General features: G+C 62.8%; 2 protein-coding genes across 4 annotated transcripts; one reads left to right on the top strand and one right to left on the bottom strand.

Annotated features, from left to right (window-relative positions):
- Positions 1-169: 169 nt before the first annotated feature.
- LOC116793178 (C-type lectin domain family 18 member A-like) lies at positions 170-5,341 on the bottom strand. Of its 3 annotated transcripts, none has more exons than XM_032700826.1 (12): positions 4,857-5,341; positions 4,028-4,119; positions 3,212-3,436; positions 3,040-3,137; positions 2,404-2,525; positions 2,213-2,320; positions 1,789-1,881; positions 1,543-1,649; positions 1,274-1,403; positions 1,107-1,203; positions 941-1,015; positions 170-761 (listed from the first exon to the last, which is right to left on the bottom strand). In XM_032700826.1, exons 1-12 carry the CDS (start codon positions 5,014-5,016, stop codon positions 584-586), a joined length of 1,485 nt encoding a protein of 494 aa, XP_032556717.1. In that variant the 5' UTR covers positions 5,017-5,341; the 3' UTR covers positions 170-583. The 3 variants fall into 3 exon arrangements, with proteins under 3 accessions (XP_032556717.1, XP_032556718.1, XP_032556719.1); XM_032700827.1 differs by having other exon boundaries at positions 4,917-5,341; XM_032700828.1 differs by having other exon boundaries at positions 629-761; positions 924-1,015.
- Positions 5,068-10,313, top strand: LOC116793186 (fibulin-7-like). Its single transcript, XM_032700844.1, has 9 exons — positions 5,068-5,236; positions 6,767-6,968; positions 7,418-7,574; positions 7,737-7,907; positions 8,077-8,202; positions 8,358-8,480; positions 8,576-8,713; positions 8,797-8,935; positions 9,659-10,313. The coding sequence occupies exons 2-9, from the start codon at positions 6,900-6,902 to the stop codon at positions 10,017-10,019; spliced, it is 1,284 nt and encodes a 427-aa protein (XP_032556735.1). The 5' UTR covers positions 5,068-5,236; positions 6,767-6,899; the 3' UTR covers positions 10,020-10,313.
- The last annotated feature ends 1,031 nt before the right edge of the window (positions 10,314-11,344 follow it).

Genomic DNA, 11,344 nt, shown 5'->3' with positions numbered 1-11,344 from the left:
CCCCCAGGTGCTGGAGCCAAGTTCAGCCAGAGGCTGGGCTGGTCCTGGCTCCTCCAACCCCAGAACTCGCTCCAGGGATGGAGATGGAGGTACCACCTAGTGCAGGTGGGATGTGGTTAGGGAGAGTCTGGTGGGCTTGGGAGAGCAAGGGAAGACAAACTGCTCTTCCCAAGGGGGAAAGGGTCTTTATTAACTGCTGGGCAGATGGTGGTGGTGAGGAACTGGGTGATGACGAAGGGTCAGGTGATCATGAGGAACCCAGCAAGCTGGGAGGTTCCCACACAGGTCGAGACGATGGCTCAGAGCTGAGCCTGGTCCTCACCCTCAGCTGTGCCGAGATCTGCACCTCCCAGGAGCCCCCTTTGGCCCCTTGTCACTTCAAGACCACAGTCCAGACAAGGCCCAGCTGCCAATTTCAGAGGAGGAGGATGCTGTACCTGGCTGTTGCAGGGGCATCTCCTGCCCGGGAGGTGCCACAGTGTGATGGTGAGAGAGGAAGGTGAGGGGCAGAAGAAGATGCTGTTTTGGGGATGCTGACATAAAGCACATCCCTTCTCACCGGGTCCCAGTGCCATGGGGCCCCTCAATCCCCCATCCTCTGTGCAGGTGAGCTGTGGGGGGATCCTTCTGAGCCATGGTCCAGGCTTGGCACAGCATCAAGGTCTTCCTGAGCCACGGGCTCGGCACAGCAGCCAGCGCTGGCCAGTTCCCAGGGCTGCTGGCTCAGGGGTCCCGCTGCCACAGGGCGATGTGTTCCTGGGCTGTGATGGAAGGTGGACAGTCAGTGCCCCCCACACCAGGAGGCACCCAGAGGTCTGGGCAGGGCTGGCAACCAGGGACAGACCCAGCAGAGCTGGAGACTGGCACCCACAGGGCTTGGCACCCCTGGGGACACACGGGAGGGCTCCCAGCCCCTCACTCACCGAACTGGCAGATGTACCGGTTTCGGGTCTTGCAGCGCTGGTCGTTCCAATTGAAGGCGGCCGACGCCTGCATCTCCACACAGTTCCCAAACCTGTGTCCCGGCGGGAGGGTGGTGAAGCCAGCCAGTGCAGTGGTACAGCAGTGACACCATTCAGGGCTCAGTTTCCTCCAGATCCACTTACCCCTGGTTGTCCGGCTGCCCAAAAGCAAAGCTGGTGAAAGAGGACGGCTCGCCCACATCCCAGCGGAAGGAAGCCTTGGATGTCTTGTAGGTGAGACCTGGGGGAGTGGGAGGTGGGTTGGCATATCTGCTGCCACCCCGGGCACCTTGCCCACTGCTGTCACTCACCAATCCAGAAGTTCCCAGTCTCAAAATCGGTGTCTGTCACCCTGTTACCCATCTCCAAGCGGCTGAGGTAGAAAGCCAGGATGTCCTGGACCTTCTGGTTTCTGATCTGGGCCAGCATCGCCCCTTTCTCCTGCAGGGAAGGGAGTCAGTCTGCCCCAAACGTGTGGCCCAGCCCTGTGCCAGGCAGAGGAGAGATGCCCAGGAGGGCTGCAAGCATGGGTGGCACTTTTCAGCTGCACAAAGATGGCCAGGGCATCCCAGGAGCTCACCTGGCACTTAATTTTGGCTCCATAGTAGGTGTCGGCCTCAGGGGACACCATGAAGCAGTCGCTGTCTATCCGCACATCGCAAGCATGGAATGGGAACTGGATCTTCGCTGGGGGCACAGGCAGGAGCAGGTGGGTCCCTGTGCTGGCCAAGCTGGGCCCACAGAGGACCCTCCACCCCACTCCAGGGGTCCCTGCTCATGGATTCCCGCTGCCACCCCGCAGCAGCACAGGTGGGCACAGACTCACTGCCGCACTCAGCTCCGCCGTAGCCCGCGTCACAGAGGCAGGAGCACTCCTCCTTCCTGAACCTTCCATGGAGGCACTGCCCGCTGCACCTCACTGTGGGCACGGCGCTGTTTTAGCTGGGGGGGCTCGGTGGCCCCTGCCTGCCCCACCCTGCACCCCAGACACTGTCCATGCTGCCCACGCTGCACCAGCCACACCCATATGTGCACTGAGCTGTGCTGGTGCCCCTGGTGCTGCACTGCCATGGGCACACAGGTACTGAGCAGGCTGTGAGTGCTGCACTGGCCATGCCCAGGCACGCCCTGCACCAGCCCTGTACCTGCACCCCCTGCACCCACCCTGCACATGCATGGCCTGCACCCACAGCAGCCACGCACGTGCCTCGAGAGGGGAGGAGCGGCAGGGCTGTGTGGTGCCCTCTCACCTTGGCAGTACCTTCCTGTGTAGCCGGGGGGACAGGCACACTGGCAGCTGCTCATGTCGAGGCGCCCGCTGTTCCTGCAGCTCATGCGACAGGGGTTCCTGGGCACCTCTGGGCACAGCAGGTGGGGGTGTCAAGGCCGGCAGTGGCACTGCCAGGGCCACACAGGAGCCAAAGGGACCACAGGGACTCACCGCAGAGCCCACCGCCGTGATCCCAGGACTTGAAGCAGCCAGAGAGGCCAGCAGTGCAGAGGGAGCACCAGGGTCCCTGCTTGTAGGGCAGGACGGGCATCCCGGCCACCTCCCAGTTGCCCCTGGCCCCGCAGGCAGCTGGAGGAGGATGCCCCGCCCACCCGGGCAAGCCACACCCTTTTCTGGGCAGATCCCCACCCACTTCCAGTGGACAACACTGCCTACATTTCACAGCCCTGCCCACTTCTGCGCATAGCCCCACCCACCACACTCAGCTCCACCCATTTTAACACATAGCTCCTCCCATGGCACCAAGTCCCCGCCCACTCCCCAAACATAGCACCACCCACGTTTCCCACCTCGTCCATTTCAATGCATGGCTCCGCCCACACAATTCAGCTCCACCCACTCCCAACACACAGCCCCACCCACCAACAAGGCATGGCTCCACCCCCACCCATCACCGTGCATCCCCATAGGTCAATCCACCCAGACACACCCAGCAGAGACCCCTCCCACCCACCCACAAGCCACACCCACTTACCCCAGCCCCACCCACATCCCACATGGCCCTGCCCCTCCTGGCATATCCTCCCCCCCATCCCCTCCCCTGTCCCTCCCTCCTCCAGCCCTTACCCCGGGTTGTAGGCGCAGGCGAAGGCCTCACTGGGGCCGTGGGGGCCGGGGCAGCTGTGCCGGCCGCAGCCCAGCCGCCCCGCCGTGGCCCACACCAGCTGAAGGAGGACACGTGTCACCCCGTGCCCCGGACCCCCACGGCCCCCTGGTGCCACCCCTGCCCCGTGCCCACCTGGGTGTAATGGTGGCAGGTGGTGTTGCTGGCACAGTGCCCCGTCCCATAGTCGTAGCTGCGTCCCTCAGCGAACCAACGCTCCAACAGGGCCACGAAGCCCCCCGTGCCCGCCGGCAGCAGGGCCTCGTTCCAGCCCAGCTGTGGGGCTGATGGGGGAGCAGGGCCCTCCAGGCAGTTGGCTGCCCGTGCCCCTGCCAGCTGCCCCAGCTCCTCGCTCCACTCCTGCGGGGATGGGCGTGAGCCACGCAGGGGGAATTTGGGGGCTGACAAGGGGCTCAGTCCAGGGGATGACTGGGGGATGTCATGGGGGATGCTGCAAGGGACCCCTAGGGACCAGCCCTGCCCTTGGTGTGCTCAGGTGTGGAGTGGTTGGGGGTACACCAAGGGCCATCATGGGGAATGTGGGACCCCATGGAAGACCCCTGGGGACCAGCCCTGTCCTTGGTCTGCATAGGTATGGGGTGGTTGGGGGATATCCAGGGCCATCACAGGACGTGGGGGACTCCACAGAGGACCCCAAAGGACCAGCCCTGCCCTTGGTATGTGCAGGTGTGGGGTGATCAGGGGGCATCAGAAGGACATGGTGGACCCCAAAAAAGACCTCAAAGGACCAGCCTTGTCTTTGGCGTGCCCTCGATCTGTCAGTGCTGGTGGCACATCCTTCCCTTGGGGCCCCACGCCAGCTCTTCTGCTTCGTTAGCTTGTTAACAAACTACTGTGTAGCACCCACGGGCTACCCCTCTCCCTGGGCATGGAGTGGTAGGTGGATGTGACATCAAAGGTGGGGGACATGGGACCTGCGAGGGGGCTCACCAGCTTCTGCATGTTGGCAGCGGGGGGCTGCACTTTGCTCCTCAACTTGTTGTGCAGCGAGAGCACCAGGAAGGTCTCCTTCATGCTGAGAGCTGGAGGGACAGCAGGGGATAGAGATGGGGCCAAGGGGGCCAGGGGGTGCAAGTGCCTTCCCCATATCCCTGGCTGTGGTCGGACCCTTCGAGAAGCCGTGGGAACTCTCCCTGAAGGGCCCGACCGCAGCCGGGGATACGGGGAAGGCACCCAGGTCTCCATGGAGACTTGAGGGGAGAGAAGAAAGCGCTTTTGGGCTGGGAGCACAAAAGGGGCAAGGGGCCGGGGGGGGTGGCCAGCCCGCTGAGCCCCTGTCTCGCACGGGTGGGCTGAGACTGCCAGGAATGCACCCGCTCCCCCCCCCCAACCCCCTACCTCTGTCCTGCCAGCACCCAGACCCTTCTGGGTTGGACCCGTCACTAGCCCCCATCACCAGCTGCAGGACCCCCTGCCCCATTCTGTCACCAGTTCCATGCCATCACCAGCACCAGAGCCCCCCCAGGTTCCATCACATCACCAGCCCCAGACTGGCCCCAGGTCCATTATATCACTAGCCCCAGAGTTCTCCAGCCCCATCCCATCACCAGTTCCACTCCATCATCAGCCCCAGAGCCCCCCCAGCTCCATCCCATCACCAGCTCCATCCCATCACCAAATCTATGCCCCCCTCCCAGCCCCATCCCATCCCCAGCCCCCACCACACACCAAGATCCTCGTTGCCATCCCTGGATGCCCATCACCCACCCAGTCCCCTGCCCACTTGGTCTGTCCCAGCGGGTGCTCAGGGTGCACTCACCCCCTAAACCAGCTGCCTCCCAGCCCTGCTGCCGGAGGAGCAGCCCCTCTTCCCAGTTACCTCCTGGAGCCAGCGGGGACAACTTTTCTGGAGCATCCGACCTCGTCTCACCCACCCTCCACACCAGGAGGTTGCAAAGCAGCAGGACCAAGAGCTCCATGTCGGTCCTGGGATGAGGGGGATCAGAGGCTCCGGGGGGAGGGCTGTGGAGAGCCGAGACACTCCGCAGCAGCCCCGGCTTTGGGGCGAGCTCGGCCGCGCGTTCCTGCGCGCTCCCGCGTGTGTGTGTGCGTGAGTGTGTGTGTGTCTGGTCGCAGGATTTGATCCTATTCAGGACTCCAGACAGGCACCGCTGGGCAGCGCGAACAAAAGCTTGACGGGTGAGTAATAGCTCTGTCAAAACAGTTGCTCGCTGGAGCGAATGTGGCAGACAAGTCCCGGGGCCCTGGGCTGCAGCCCCACCGGGATGTCCCGCGGCGGGGTCAGCCCCCCGTGCTCTACCCCAGCCCCACCGCCGGGCCGGGGTCGGGGTGTAGAGGCAACAGGAGCCGGGGTCACAAGAGGAACCCACTTTGGGACCCTGGGAGACTGGATACCGAGGGGCTGGGGCAGTCAGGGGGCCCCTGCTGCCAGCCTTCCTCCTGCCCCATGAATTAAACATGCCGGGGAGGTAACACACACCGCTGCAGGCAGGAAGCCAAATACCCACTCCGGAGAGCTGGGCAGTGTGGTTACAGGGTGGGAGGATGTGAGGGCTGGGGGGCCGGTGCCGGGAGAGATGCCGAGCTCGGGGAGAGGGATGTCTCAGCAGGCACTCGGGGTCAGGCAGCGGGGCTGGAGCCCGGGCTGCTCGGGGGGCTCAGTAGCACCCTGAAGGCTTTGCCCCAGCACAGGGCTCCCAGCAACCATGCCAGCTGCTCCACTGGCACAGGGCAGAGGTGTGGGCTTCAGACATCCCTGCTGGGGGTGGGCAAGGGACAGGCACATGTGGCCATGCCCCTTCTGGGCTGTCACGGGCAGGAGGGACCGGGAGCATCCTGCCTGCCAGCTGTCAGGTCTGAGCTGGGTGTCAGCATAAACCCAACTCTAAATGCTTCAGTTCCCTCACTCTGAGCCTAACCCTGGCCTAATGCTAATGCCAACTCCAACTCTCATCCAAACCTTCCTGCTAATATGGACCTGAACCTTTGGAACTAGTCCTAACGCTAACTCTAACCCTAAGAAAAAACCTGACCTTAGTCCTAACCATGAATTTAATGCTAACCCGAACTTTAAACTCCAGACCTAACCCTAATGTTAACCCTGACCCTAATCCTAACCCCAACATAACCCAAATGCTAATCCTAATCCTAAACCTAATCCCAACCCTAACCACAACTCTAATCCTAACCTCATCCCTAGCCCTAATGCTGACTCTAACATTAACCCTGACCCTAATGTTAATGCTGGCTGTAACACCAACCTGCATCCCAACTCCAGGCTGCATCAGATCCCTGGGGTTCCACTCTAAACTCCAGCCATGGCTGAGCTCACCCCAGCAAAGCTGTGCTGAGTCCAGTGAGTCCACAGCATTCCTGGGCCGCCCTTCCCCACGGCCGCAGCCCCTCCAGAGAGCTGAACCCCAGCACAGACCCCAAAGCCATCTTTTCTCACAGTAGACTTTCCCAGGCTTAGCAAACGCACAGGATTAGCCTCATCCTGCATCCCTGCGTGCTGGGAAGCCCCAGAGCCGGGGCTGGCCATGAGGTGAGCCTGGTACTGCTGTAAGTGCCGTGACAGCCACCGCCTGGCCCCGGCATCTGCTGGCCCTGGGACATGAAAGGCCCCAAAGCCTCTGATGTGCAGAGAGGGAAAGGAACGGAAGGGAAGGGAGAGGCTGGCGCCAGTGCCAAGGGGAAACTTTCCTACAGCTCGGCCTCGGCCAGGAGAAAAACCAACAAACACACAGGCACACACTGTGGATAAATCCCAGCGAGTGCAGGAGCGCGGCTGTGAGCAGAACCGGACCGTCGGCGTCTTGTCCCTGTAGCCAGCCCCGGCGTGATGCTCCTCATCCCACTGCCAGCCTGGCTGGCCCTGGGCATCCTGCAGCTGCCCCTCAGCAGCACCCAGGTAAGGACTCTCATGCCTCCCTCCCTCCAGCCCCATAGCAGACTCCCCACTGTGGGCTGATCAGCACCCACCTCTCACACCCCAGCACCCCGTCACCAGCCCGGTGTGGTGGGTACAGCACAGCCACGACACCCGTGGGGCTGCCCAGGGCCAAGGGGGTGATCATAGGACTTTTCCACTGCAGCAGCAAGATGATGTTAAACCCACCTGGGGCATCCAAGCTGCTCCTCAGCATCCAAGTGCCCGGGCAGGGCTGGGTGGGGAGGGCTGAGGCTGGAGCAGACATGGAGCCAGGGGCAGACCCCAAATAGAATGGGAAAGGGCTCTGCCCAAGGCAGGACATTCAAACCAACTCCAAAGATGCTGCCTGCTTGGAAGGGTCCCCCTGGGCTGCAGCAGGGTGGCAGAGGAGCCCAGCGGGTGACAGGGATGTCCACGTGTCCCCCCAGGAGTGCCTGAGCAGGCAGCAGGCGCTCAGTGCAGTGCGGCAGATGCAGAAGCTGCTGGCGGCGCAGGAGGCTGCTCACCTGCGGGGCATGCGCGGGCTCCGGAACCAGCTTTCCATCCTCCAGAGCCACCTCCAGAGACAGCCCACCAAACGCAATGGTACCCCCGGCCAGTCACCACCACCGGTGACATCCCCACAGGGCCGCCTCTGACACCTGAACCCCCACAGACAGCCTGGGCAAGGCACCCCCAGCTCCTCGCCGGGTTGGGGCCGGCTCCAGCCTGGCACTGTCCATCCTCACCATGTCTGTCTGTCCACAGACACCTGTCCGCAGCTGGCAGTGCCCCTGAACGGGCGGATGCTGGGCCGGAGTGTGCGGGTGGGCCACGACGTTCACTTCGTCTGCGACAGCGGCTTCCGGCTGGTGGGCTCGGAGACGCGCAGCTGCCGGCACAACCGCACGTGGAGCGGCACCCAGCCCTTCTGCAGAAGTGAAGTGGAGCGGGGTCGGGGTGCCACGGGCTCAGCCCAGCCCGTGGGCTCCTCCCTCACCCTGAGCCACGGGGTTCCATCGCTCTGCCCGGAGGCTGCAGCCACGGGCACAGGGATGAAATGAGGATGTGCTTCTCCAGCTGGTGCTCACGAGCTGCTTCTCCCTAGGTATGGATGACTGCTCCAGCAACCCCTGTGCCAACAGCGGGACCTGCGTGGATGGTGACCAGAGCTACACGTGCCTCTGTCCCCCAGGCTGGTCAGGCCCCAGCTGCCAGAGCCCCATCTACTCCTGTAGGTTTGGACTGTGGAGGATGGGGATGCTCATGGGGACAGCACCTGGCTGTGCTGCACCATCTCCCGCTTCCCCAGCAGCCCCCCCAGGGACCTCAGCCCCCACCCATCTCCCCATGCCCCAGCCAGCATGTGACACCCGCTGTCCCTCACAGACTGGGTGACACTGAGCAACGCCTCCTTCAGCCGCCAGCCCCGCTGTGCCGAGGGCCGCTCAGGCTCCCGGCGCTGCAGCTGTGACACCGGCTTCCAGCTGAGAGCTGGTGGCATGTGCCAAGGTAAAAGAGGGCTGAAGACGACAGGGAGAGGGGGGGAAACCGAGGCTTGGTGGCCATGGGCCCCCTGGCCATTCCCCACTTTTGTCCCCCCCCAGACGTGGATGAGTGCCTCCTCTACCAGTCCAGCCCCCAGACCCGGATTTGCCTCCACGACTGCCTCAACCTCCCTGGCTCCTACCGCTGCCTCTGTCCCCCCGGCTACCTGCTCCATGCCGACCGCAACGCCTGCGAGGGTGAGGGTGGCAGGGCAGGGAGCATCCTGTGGGAAGAGGGATGCAGTGGAGGCAGCCCCTCTCACCCCGTGTCACCACCGCAGATGTGAATGAGTGCGCCGGGAAGCAGCACAACTGCACCCAGGGTGACCTCTGCATCAACACCTTCGGGGGCCATCGCTGCGTGCGCCCCAAGTGCCCCCCGCCGCGCCACAACACCAGCTACGTCAAGACCTCTGCCTTGTGAGTACTGTACTGAGGGGGGCTCAGGCTGCGTCGTGCCCTCTCCCAGGCTGATGGGTCCTTCTGTGCCCTGGGGACTGTAGTGTGTCACCCAGGGGCAGCAGGGCTAGTGCCAGTCAGCACTGGTAGCAAAGTGCCATGTGAGGTGCCCAGGTGTGCTTGGCATGCTCCTGGATGGTCTGAGGATGCTGGAGGTGCAGGTGGGAGTACCCTGATATATGGTGGCTTTATCCAGAATCCTGCCTCCCCCCAGAGCCCCATACTGTGGGGAAAGACACTATTTCCCCTCTACTGTGCATCCATGTGTTGCCGTGAGCTGCCTTCCAGCAGTGGCCATCGCACTCTTGAGACTAAACCGCTTTGTGGCTGAGCAAAAATACCCAAGCAGAGGAGCATCCCTGATCTTGACATGTTCCTCTTCAGGAGGCACGTCTGCCTCCATCCCTGGCCTCCAGCTGGGACAGGCTACCCCCAGTCCCAGCATCACCCAGAGCTGTGTCCCTGCAAGGCACGGTGTTTGCCTGGCAGAAGCAGGGACGAGGTAGAGATCCAATGCTGGGCACACTCAGATGTGACTGTCTTGGGTTGCTCTGCCACAGGACCAACAGTGGGGCTGGAGACCTTGCCTGTGGTGTGGGCTGGGCTTGTTTGCAAGGATGAGGGCAGCTTCCTGAGAGAGCCAAACCACAGCACTGAGCGGTGGCACCCCTTCTCTCCCGGCAGCCAGTGTGAGAGGAACCCCTGCCCCATGGAGAGCCGGGCCTGCCTCCTGGCTGCCACCTCCATCTCCTTCCACTACCTGCCGCTCCAGGCCAACCGCACCGTGCCCCGTGTCCTCTTCAAGATGTCCACCACCCGCTTCGTGGGCGACAGCCTGCGCTTTGCCATCACAGGCGGACGGGGCCAGGGCGTCTTCTCCGTGCGGCGCTCCGACCGGCAGACGGGGGAGCTGCTGCTCACCAGCCCCGTGGCGGGGCCAGCCACGCTGGAGGTGGAGCTGGAGATGAGCGAGTTCTCCCGCAAAGTCCTCCTGGGCAAGCACATCTTCAAGGTCACGGTCTTTGTGTCCCCGTATGTGTTTTGATCCCCTTTGGAGGCAGGTGTGGGGCCAAGCTGGAGTCTCCCCTGGGGAGTGATGGAGTATGTTCAGCTCAGTGGTCCCAGTTCTTGTCCCATTGGAAACAGCTCTCTCCCATAATGCTTGCTCATGGCTGGCAGGGCAAAGCCACCACAGCAAAAATGGTGCCCTTGCAGGAAAAGCCCTACGGGCAATGGGGGGACGAGCCTGGGTGTGCCTATCTCTGCCAGCCCCCCTCCTCTCTGCCTGCAGAGCACACAGAGGAGAAAGACAGAGTGAGCCAACAGCACTTGGCATGTAGGTCCAGCTTCTTGTATCTTGTAATCTCTAATAAAAGAACAGTGGCTGTAGGAAGGGTGTCCTCCTTGCTCTGTACCCCACGTTCCTGGGGCAAGCTTCCTGGGGGCTGGGGGGGCTGTGCTCATGGCAGATTTGCAGAGCTTGGGGTGCCAGTAGAAGTGCCAAGCCCACCCAGGGTCATGCAGTGTCCATGTCCCTTCCAGCACTACTGTTGCTGGGGGCTGTGCTGAAGGAGCCCCCCAGCACAGGACTGGGAGATGGGTTAAACATAGAATCACAGAATGGTTTGAGTTGGGAGGGATCATCTTTTTCCAACACTGCTGCCATGGCCAGAGACACCTTCCTACAAGCTGCCCTGCACATCCTGCCCAACCAAGGCTGTCCTCAGTCCCTTTGGCAGTGCCTGGAACATGCTCTGGTGAGCAGGGGATGGTGATGGGGGCCATGCTTCTTTGTGTCCAGGAGGCTTCCCTCTGCAACAGCTCTGACAAGAGCCAACCACATGGCTGATCAGAGCTCCACAGCTCGCCAAGCACTCGAGCTGTTCCCCTGCACCCAACTCGAGGAGGGTGAGCTCAGAGAAGAGAGGTGCAGCCCCAAGGCTCCTTGGGCACCCCCCGCCTCCACCTGCACGGCCAGACCCCTGCGCAGGGAGAGCCGCCGGCAGCCGGAGGTTGAAAAGGTGAGGAGGGCCTTTGGGGACAGCGAGGGAAGGACATGCCGCCTCCAGGACACCCTTCCCTCTGCACACAGAAGCCTTCTCAGGTGAGTGTCCAGCCAGCACAAAGCAGTCGCTGTGCGCAGACGGCGGGCGGCTCATAAAGAGCTCCTTATGCGCCGGGCAGCGGCTCCCGGGGCTCCGCGGGGCTGACTCGCTGGAGGACAGGGAAAAGCCTCCCCAGGGGCAGCGGAGCCGCGGGCAGGGCTGGCAGGGCCGGTCCTGCTGCGTCACCAAAATCCGCAGCTGGCCCGTGCCCACCGCGGAGAGAGGCTGGGATGCAAAGTGGGGAATTACAGGGGTAAATATTTAT

This window comes from Chiroxiphia lanceolata, chromosome 13 (genome assembly GCF_009829145.1).
Source record: "Chiroxiphia lanceolata isolate bChiLan1 chromosome 13, bChiLan1.pri, whole genome shotgun sequence".
Classification (NCBI taxonomy): domain Eukaryota; kingdom Metazoa; phylum Chordata; class Aves; order Passeriformes; family Pipridae; genus Chiroxiphia; species Chiroxiphia lanceolata.
Note: the sequence above shows the minus strand (reverse complement) of the source record. Positions and strands in the feature narration are given on the sequence as shown.

Coding starts and splice junctions, on each gene's coding strand:
- LOC116793178 (XM_032700826.1), bottom strand. CDS start 5,016: ATGGAGCTCTTGGTCCTGCTGCTTTGCAACCTCCTGGTGTGGAGGGTG. Junction 1,882..2,212: donor CACAGGAAGGTACTGCCAAG/GTGAGAGGGCAC, acceptor CCGTGCCCACAG/TGAGGTGCAGCGGGCAGTGC. Junction 1,650..1,788: donor CGGCGGAGCTGAGTGCGGCA/GTGAGTCTGTGC, acceptor CTGTGCCCCCAG/CGAAGATCCAGTTCCCATTC.
- LOC116793186 (XM_032700844.1), top strand. CDS start 6,900: ATGCTCCTCATCCCACTGCCAGCCTGGCTGGCCCTGGGCATCCTGCAG. Junction 6,969..7,417: donor TGCCCCTCAGCAGCACCCAG/GTAAGGACTCTC, acceptor GTGTCCCCCCAG/GAGTGCCTGAGCAGGCAGCA. Junction 7,908..8,076: donor CACCCAGCCCTTCTGCAGAA/GTGAAGTGGAGC, acceptor GCTTCTCCCTAG/GTATGGATGACTGCTCCAGC.